The 10,154-nt window shown below is 40.8% G+C and overlaps 1 protein-coding gene across 1 annotated transcript in view; it reads right to left on the bottom strand.

Annotated features, from left to right (window-relative positions):
- Positions 1–296: 296 nt before the first annotated feature.
- The window catches only part of LOC139992643 (uncharacterized), a 34,098-nt gene continuing 24,240 nt past the window's right edge, over positions 297–10,154 (bottom strand). The window contains exon 2 of the mRNA XM_072013670.1: positions 297–3,168. Coding sequence (XP_071869771.1) covers positions 2,190–3,168 — 979 coding nt within the window. The 3' untranslated portion in view covers positions 297–2,189. The remainder of the gene's footprint in view (positions 3,169–10,154) is intronic.

Below are 10,154 nucleotides of genomic sequence, written 5' to 3'. Positions count from 1 at the left end.
TCGCTGTGGTTGCTCGAGATACAGACTCTATTGCGAATAGATGTATAATTTTAATTGTTACTCTTAAGTGTATAGTTTCTATTTATAGAGTATCAATACTTATATGCGTCTATCTATACGTTAATCAATTAAAAAATGCGTATATATAATTTATATATAGCTAGCTGATTATGCAGAAGAAATTATGATGACTATTTGCTCAAGCACCATTTAGAATAATTTAATATATAACTACCCATTGTTTTATATCTTCAGTGAAACCATGATATTACGAAGCATTTAGTATTATAACATAATGTACTTAATCGCATATATTTATTTGTAAAGTCGTAATTTATATGCCGTTATCTCTAAACTTTTTTTACAAAAATTTCCTCCTTTTTTTACTTTGTAAATACGTGAAAAATATACGAAAGTTCCAATCGATAATTTCCATTTTCTCTATCTTTTTACCAAAGAAAGCGGAATGTTGGTGTTCTTCGAGAATTCTTACCAGTCGGCTGCGTCGACCAGAAAACGCGTTTCATATGTTTCCCCTTCTCACGTAGCACAAATATTGACTTGGGACGCGAGTCTACTCGGGATTATATCCTGTCTGGTTACGGGGATGCCTCACGATCTATGCTACTTGCTCAAAGAGATTGAATTCAAAGATCGCGATAACACTACCGCCAGACATCCCGGAAAAGTCGGCTTCAAATGGAATTTCAATACAATCTCGCGATTTCCCTCAATGATATTTCCAGGAATTCGCGTATCTTTTCTCAAATAAATTTCCTATTTGCATAGAACATATTGTTTAAAAAATGCGGACGTAACACGTTAAACCTTTTACATTGAAATAAACGATTTGTCGTTTTTAAACCTTTCTATTTTTGAAACGATATTACCTATGGATAAACTAATTTTTTACGACGAATCGCTATATGATTCTTAGATCAGAATACGAGGGGCTAATTCTCGTCACGGATGACAAACAAGACGTTGGTTAAAGGGCTTGAGAGAAAAAAAAGAGATGTTGGACGAAGGAAGATAGGCACTCTGGTCATTTCAAAGTTAGATGGTCAATTATCAAAAAATGTGGCCCTCGGGGCAAAGGGTTCGTTGTTGGCTCGATACTATCGCAAATGTGCTGTAACGGGTTAAGAGCGGTTCTCATTTTAAGCAAGAATCTAAACGGCTGACACTCGCGGCATTAACAGTACTATTCTTCGTCGATTTTCTTCTTTTCCTTTTTTCTCAACGGGCACACACAACAGCTAACGCATTCTTGTACAAAGTACTATAAATACTTTTATTACACTACACTGAATGCCATGGTTCGATACAATTGAGCTTCCTCCTATAACATACGATATAAGAATATAAAAAATGTCTGCTGCTCTCGCGCCTCTGCAATTCATTATTAAAGAAAAAGAAAAAAAAAAAAGAACCAGTAAAAATCCTTGCGCGATTATACGTAGAAAAAGGCATGTGCATCCCATCGAGAGGGGTATATATAGATATATTGTCCAGTCTTTCGTAAAAATTCGCTCGTGACCGATTGCTTTACGAGACTGCAAATTCATTATTCTATTGTTTCCATTGTTAACATAATTTTTACGTATCTCATAAGACAACCAGTCATGATGGCTTACTCCTTTGTTGTAAAAAACGGCACACATCGACGATACGATAGAAAAAGTATCTGTTAAAACTTATAAAAATATATTATACAAGTTAAACGTAGCAACAGGAAGCGATCGTTGGTGCTTGGCTCGTGAAAGAGGAAGAAGCGCCAGCGATCACTTCCCTGGACTTAATCTAGATCTCTGAGCGTACCACCGAACTCAGTCGCAGGCGTTTGCAAAACTTTCCTTAAACTATCCTAAATTTAAGTCCTTTCCAAAGAAAGTCTCGGGAAACCTAATCTAATATTTCTAACAACTGTAACAAAAGTGGAACGGTTTTTGCAGGATACGCGTGGCTTCGAGCAAGGACGACTCCATCCGAACATCCCTCGTTCTTTTTCTCTCACACACGCATTCTAGATCATTCTTTCCCTCTCAGTCCTTTGAAAATTTCGTCATCGTCCTACGAAACAACGGCCCTTGCTCTTGTTTCATCGCGATGTCGCGACTAACTTAAGTTAACAAGCTCACGGGCCGTTAACACGTGATTACACAGATTCTTAGCGTCGCGACGCGAGATTAAGGTAACAAGGGATGATAGTAAACGGGTTTGCGACTCTTCTCCATCACGTAGAACGCCTTCGGTTTCCCATTTCCGGGGAAGTTCTTGTGAATGCTCGTGGAGCCGGACTTGCCGGTGATTGGCGCGTAGTACGACATGGCTGCCTTCTTCCGGTGTTTCTTCACCTTTGCCGTGTTCCTCGAGCCGTGAAGTTCGTTCGTCAGGTGAATCCTGTGCACGCCTGAATCATCCAGCCTGTAGGTCTTGTTACTTAAGTTGGTGCTGCTTTTCTTCGTTGATTCGTTTTTCTTCTCTTCGTGATCCGGATAGTTGAGCCTCTTATCATTGTTTCTTACGTGTTTCGATGGACTGTCACTACTCTGACGAACGTTAATCTTATCGTTGTTGTTATCAAAATATTTCTTATTCTCTTGACGAGGAAGATCCTGACCGATCTTCGAACTGCCCCGAGTCTCTACAAAATTCTTCGAGTTCTGATACTTCTTGGTGATGTCCATCTTCTTTTTAGCCTGCTCCAGCTTCAGCTGAGAGTACAGCCTCTTCTTCTCGCCGATCTTCTTCACGACAGGAAGATTCCAGTGATAGATCTTCGCTGGTTTCCCGTTTCCTTGAAATCCTACGGGGAAATTGGGCCCAGTCTTAGTTATCTTGTCATCTTTCGCCGTTTTGTGCGGTTTCGTAATCGTGTAGTATGGCGGACTGGCAGGAAGCTTCACGATGTAGACGTGGCTGTCTCTATGTCCGTGTCGACGGCTGTAAGGTTGGTGGATCCGTGTCTGGGTGCCGAGTCCAGGCGGCTCGGGACCAGCCAGACGTTTCTTATGATGTCCATCGGGGATCTGAAGCGGCGCGAGACCGAGCCGATTCAAGATCGCCGCGTTGCTTGTGTGAACCGTCTCGAAGTTGGACACCGCTTGCTCGGATGCGATTACGACGATGGTGCCCGAAAGGAGCAGCAGCGCGCAGCTCAGCAATCTGAAACGAAAAGAATGGTCAATCACAATTTCAAATGAACCGCTGTAAATATTCATATCGTTGCGTAAAAACCTGGCTTCGAGAGGATTTGAAAGATTATAGCGTAATTGGAAAAGTACGCGGTGGACCATCTTGTGGTTGTCGACAAAAACGTAATAAAATGAATGAAAAGAGTCTTGTGATTTATGCTGTTCTTACGCTGTAATTACGCGTTTATTAAATCTCGTATCTGCGGACCAGAACGGCAGACACCGCTATGAGTCTTCCTTTTACGAGACTTTCGAACTAACTTCTTTGCGTTTATGGGCGATATATTTGCGATATTTTTCATATTTCACGTGTTCGTTTTCTACTGTTTGTGATTGAATGTTTCGTGTATAAAGGTGATGAAAACCAAATTGATTTTAAAAGTTGACATGCTGTTACGAGCATTTGATAACCATTTGATAACCAACTGTTTCCAGAGCTTTGCATAGATGGATGCATTGAGATAATTAGCCCCAAATACTTCATTTTATATAGTAACGTTATAAATAAAACAACATGACTGAGGAAGAACTTTTCAATATTTACCGTTCGTTTGTTAACCTCTGTTGTCCTGTTACTACAAAATGGACTATAGATAATTTAATAAAATAATATAAAACAACAAATGTTGTGCATCTATTATTTCCTTATGAAAGAAAAGAAACTTTCGGGGCAACCTAATATATTACAAAATTTTATATCTATTTTTTCTCTATGATATAAAATCTACAATTACATTTCTTGTACCTCGAAGTGCTATAAATATAAAACTTCCAAATGTTCATTTCAAGTAAAAAGTACAAACTAAGTTAAGTTGAATTAGATACAAGAACTTTTCCCATTTACATACTCGCCATTGTGCATCTTAATGTAAGTACACGCGAGATATCTCATCCACGCTTGGCGAGATACGCTTTCCATAAATGTAAAGGGGCTAAAAGCCTGGCGGACGGAAGACAGAGCAGAGCGGTGGCTGGAGTTCCGGTACGCGGTACGGTCGCATAGAAGACGCCTGGAGAATATCAAAGACTAGCGGATCTCGCGACGTATCTCCGACCCGTGTCAGCTTAAAAGACAATCCATCACTGGCTAGCAAGTCGCGCGATCTAAAAAGAGGAAAAAGCGGCTCGGCAGCCATGACCTCGTCTATCAGTTGAAACGTTTTCTCTCTCGAGAAAAAGCTAGAAAGAACGAAACTAGTCCCCTAAGCTAGCCACCTGGCAGATCGTAAATTAAACTCGCTGTGTAACGTCCGAGGAAAAAAGGAGCAAAAGAAGAATTTCATTGACCGTAAAAGTGACGACTCTGGCAACGAGACGACTTGAAATTTTACGAGCAGAGAGGCGTTCGGACAAAAACGACGACGTGCGAGGATGTTCCGCGGCAGAGCTCGCGTACCAACACACGATGCTTCTTAAACCATCGAGACACCGTGGCCTGGCTGCCTGTCGCGTACGGCGGCTACGCCAACGATAAATCACCTTTTCCTCTTAATTACTCGCTTCACGCGGGGGAAGACCTCGCTAATTATTCACCAGCCGTTCCTCTTCTTTTTCTAAACCGATGCCTCGCGCGTAGCATCGAGAAACGTGCCTTCCATTCCACTAATAGTATCGCCGTGTTTTGTGTTCACCTCTGCCTGTTAATTTCTATTTAGTTTCGACGAAAAAGACGGTTCGAAAAAGACCATTCGAACGCTTATAAATATATTCCTACGTTGAGATATATCGGTCGAGATATTTTTACTGATTTTAAGTTGCGCGTTTGACGCCAGTGCAATTTTCCTGTTATTATTTCAAACGTATCCAGCGACACCACTCATGCATTATTCAGTAAATACTGACGTCTCCCTAACGAATCACCGACCGATTCTTCAACAAACTATCTGAAATGATGGATAAGGGAGCAAAAACAAAGGCAGTTTTCGCTCGACCAAGTTGACAGAAGCCAAAACGAGTTAATAAATATTCCTTTCTTTGACTTTTCATGGATTCGGAAGGAGGAAAGCACGGGGAACGCCTGTCACGCGAAATTAATATGCTAGCCAGGCATTTCCCTTGTTGTAAAATTATTCTCTCGACTGTGCACGTTCTTTTTAAGACGCTCGTGCACGTGAGCCAAGTGTCACGCGCGCGAATCAGAGAGGTAAGAGAGGAAATCGTGAGATCTGAGACAAGCAGGCGAAATAGGCGTCGACAGTAAGAAATATGTATCGCTTGACGAGCATCCTACCCCTTATCGAATTATAACAGAGATTCCTAAAATGAGGGTCGCGTTAAGTATTAAAATATGAGAGTAGCTTGTGTGTTCGTTAGGGGATTTCTACTCACCAAGAATTGTCAGATGAACAATTCCAAGTCTATAGAGATAAAAATCACACGAGAATTTTACATCTATCACAAATTTTTAACTTTCACGATAACTAAACAACACGTTGTGTAAATAACTCAACATATTAATGACACGATTGAAACACGAAGGATTACAAATATGTTATATTTTTGGTCAGTTTCTCTCGGCTCACGGATCTATGCCAAATTAAATTTAAACTCCATATTAATCAACTCTCGACAGAAATTACAGTTCGTGCAATCTCTGACTGGATGGCGGAAAATTACCGCTTTCAGAAGTGGATCTTAACTCATAGAAGTTTGAGAAATCCTGATCTAGAGACAAGCCCGAAGACGTTCCGAGTCGACAGACTCGTTAACTGATTTTCATTAGGACGAATATATCTGTCTCGGGTGATCTACGAGTTTGCGTTCGTAACAAAGCTCCATTCACACGATTCCCTCGAATCTCGAGCCTCTCGTCACATTTATTAGCTCTATCTGCGTCGATCTTCAGTATAATAAAAACACGCAGGACGTACTCTGGCTGGAGCGGACGGGCTGTTTCCTCAATGAAACTCATTGTTCGAGAAAAATAAGTGAGGTCGCCTGCGAGAGTGATAAGGGGCCATCGTCCCGACAGTGAGCAGAAGATTTAGCAAATGTAATAGGGGAATTGGAGCGAGCTTACGCGTCCTTCGAATTGATGTGATTTTACAATGGCGATGCTGTGAGATTTGATGAATTTATATTCCCTAACGAGTATCGATATAGCTATAATCCCTGTTGATTGAATTCTGTCACTTTTAGAAATTTAACTCTTCTTACTATAATATTATAATTTCTAACTATAATCATACACACATATTCTAACTATAAATTCTAATCACAATCGTACAGACGCATGAAAAAGATTGAAAAATATCAGAAATTTTGAGTGATCCTACTTCAGGATCTTCTTATATCAATGACGTGAATCATGTCCAACTCGCATCATTTATAATTATTATTATGGTTATTAAAACCATAAACCATCGAGTATTATATATATTCCTAATAACACAACCGCACTCTGCTGTGCATTGAATCATCGCAAATATTAATTTATCAAATCATACGTACAACATTACCATTGTAAAATCGATCCGCGCTCAGCTTAACTATTAATAGCGACATATATAAATCACCTTGCCACAAAAGGACGGCCTAAAAGACAACATCCTCTCATCGATAAGTAAGTAACAATAACGAAAGGTCTGATGATGCCCAACAGAGCGATCATCATTACTCTTCTCGAATCGTACTCGCAGCATAGTGTGGCAAAAAGTTTTCAGTCGCGATTACGATTCCGCTTAGCAGCAGGAAGATGACCGAGCGAGTGTGTGCCGATCGGTAGTCCATTACCTCTGGACGTATTCGTCGAAAGCGCACGATTGGCAGGTTAGAAGAACGCGGAAGAGCAAGCGTCGAGGATCGACGGCGGTGAAGAGAGCACGACCCGAACGGGCGAGGCGAGGCAAAGATGAAAAAGAACTGGCAAGAGGATAGAAAAGAAGAAGAAGAGGAGGAGGAGGAGAAGGAGAAAGAGGGGAAGAAGGAGAACCGGAGGTGGAAGAAGACAGGTCGAGGGAGAAGGTGGAGAGACGGCGTGCAATCGGCGGAGTAGCACGTGCGTGTGCATACGAGTGTATATTGTACACGCGTGAGAAAGACCGACGATTCAATACGCATCAACAGCAACGACTGGGGGAAACGGAAAAAGAGACACGGGGCAACGTCGTCGTACCGATGGAATGAAAAATGAAAAGGAGCAACAACACTGGCATGTTGCGGTGAACCGAGATTAATCTTCATGATCATCAGCCGGATCGGCTTTTGCGGGTTATTCACTTTGGCTTCTCGACCTGACCCGATCAGCCGAGATGGGATACCGAACAGCGCTTTGTATCACCGAGATTCCCATCTGTAACACATTACACAATTGTTCCATGGTTTTCGAGTCTACGAAGATTCATGTCTACTCTGATTTCAAGAAGGATAGAGATTTATTAAGGAATAGATAAGATAATCTATGAGTTTACGTTTTATTTAAGTTCTCCAATTTGAGTCATGTTACAAAGTCATCCGATGTCTTTCGAGTTCACAAAGATTCCGAAAATTCTAAAATGTAGATCTTCGGATTTTCAAGGGTGCTCGTATCGTCAAAATTCTCATTCGTAACGTGTTACAGAGGCATTTGGGACGTTTCAAGTTCACAGAGAATTCAATAACTCTAAAGCGTAGATAAAATAATCTACAAAGTTTCATATTGCCAACATCCCCATCTGTAACATGTTACAAAGGCACTCGAAACGATTTGAAACCAAACAAAAAACCCAAAAACTTTAAAACGTATTCAGATTTACTAATAAACTAACGAAATTATTTATGACGCTTCCTACTACCAAAAAAAAAAACTCATTTGCAACACGTTACACGATCATTCAACCCGATTTGGACAGCAAAAATTCCGAAGATTGTGGATATAGATATTCAGATTTGGAGAACCATACCGATCTATTAATAAACCGATGAAGCAATCTACGACGCTTTCGTTCTAGCGAACCGTAACGTTTCCATCAGAGAAGATGAAAGCTCGAGTCATTAGCCGACACCCGACCAAGTGCACCATACTAACGTCGACTCTCTCTTTCGGTGTACTTGTTAGGCGCTCTTGTAATTTACCACATAATTACCGGCCTATCGACCCGTTTCATCGACTACCTAAACTTTCCTGTGTCTTCTTTCTCACAGACACCAATTATTCGCTTTTGTACATCGAACGTAAAATTTAACACGAGATCCTTCCACATAAGTGTTAGACGTGGTTGATTGATTCAATAACGCGACCGTGGTCTATACCAAGTAACTTTCTCGCGATATAAACCTGACTGGATCATCTCTTTTTCTAAGAGCTACTTTTCAAGAACAAATTGCTTACGATCACGTGAAAGCTCAAACGAGAGAATAACACGGCAGTTGGCCGATTCGTTTGACCGCGAGGCGGAATGCGTTTGCGCTCGGGCGCGAGAGGGTAAGAAGAGGAAGAGGAACGAGTAGGCAGGTACGACGAGACGTCGGTGGTTGCCGCGGGATTGTAATGGCCCGGCAAGCCTGTAATTTCTGTCTTGGTCGAGTTAACATTCGACTGCGAGAAAAGCCAACTCGCCACCCGTACACATCCCGCGTTTCCTTCATCTCACCTTGAATGACTCGCTTGAGTTGATGCAACGCATCCACGCGAGCCATTCTTGATACGCGTCGCGAGTCCTAACTTATCAAGATATGAAAGCTACGCTGATCAAGTATGGAGAAAGATAGTAGCTCTTAAAAAATTTATTATAGCACATTTTCGTCTTGTTTTCATAGCTACTTCAGCAGCCTCAAATAATTGTGAATACATGCTTTGTATTTTGATTTAGTGCAAATACTATTTCCAAGAGTTACAAAAAGATAATGAACTAATAATTATGTATTTACTTTCACTTAATGTTCTGACGAATAAACTGAACCTACTGGTAAAATTGCCGATAATTATACAGGAAAGCGAGAAGAATCGAATACATATAGCAATAATTATAGAAGTACTAAAACTGATCAAGGCAGTAATTGTGGCGGATGTGAACGAGTAAAAAGAATTTAATTTTATTACACATAATTGATCAAATTGCCGAAGCAGATTATATCGGATATACCTCTTCTAAATGGGAAGTTAAATTAATAGATTTAAAGTAATAATTTCCTAATGATCTTTCAGCTTTACTTCATTATCGTAAGATTTAGGATCAAGAGTATAACTAACTTCCTGCTGTATCCATCGAGACGTTTCGTCCAACCGACTATAAAACGGTAACGAGTTATCCCTGAACAAGCAACGAGGTCCCTTGTCATTCATTCACTGTCAACCTCACTGTGAACCGAGTTTAATCTCGTGATTTCAGGCTACACGGATGGACTAATTGCTCAGCCACAATCTACAGGGAGAAACGCTCCGGGGTACGATTTCGAGAACTTCGATTTTACGGTAGCAAACTATGTGAAACGAGAACGATTCGTCCCAGGAAACGACTTTTTGCTCCATTGGATATTTCAGATTCCTGGAGAGTTTAGCAAGAGAGATTCCCAGCCGTCTCTCCGTTCCAGAAATGTCGAGTTCGTGAAAAGGACGTTGCTTTTCTCGGACTCTGGTGGTTTCCTTCCGATTATACTGACGGAGCTTAACTCAGGAGGAAGCGTAAAGCCGGAGATTCACTGGGAAGCTAAGCTGAACCTATGACCAAGTTTACAAATATCCCCTTCAATACGTACAGTCGGGGACAAAAGTGAATGGACAGGTAATGGAAGTAGTATAAATGAAGTTCAATCAAATTAATACAAGTGTCATCTATGTAAGTTTTATCCATTGTACGTATATCCACTATCTGTCTACTTATTTTTGTCCCCAACAATATGCGTAGGACTGTTTCCACCAGAAACTAAGCTAATATACGTATATGTATCGAAGAAATATTTTTGAACTTAGCATAGCATAGATCATCCGCCTAGCTTTCTGGTGGATCTCCGGCTTAACTCGTAGATTTCTCGAAACCT

This window comes from Bombus fervidus, chromosome 12, assembly GCF_041682495.2.
Source record: "Bombus fervidus isolate BK054 chromosome 12, iyBomFerv1, whole genome shotgun sequence".
Classification (NCBI taxonomy): domain Eukaryota; kingdom Metazoa; phylum Arthropoda; class Insecta; order Hymenoptera; family Apidae; genus Bombus; species Bombus fervidus.
This window is presented reverse-complemented; position numbering and strand designations above follow the sequence as displayed.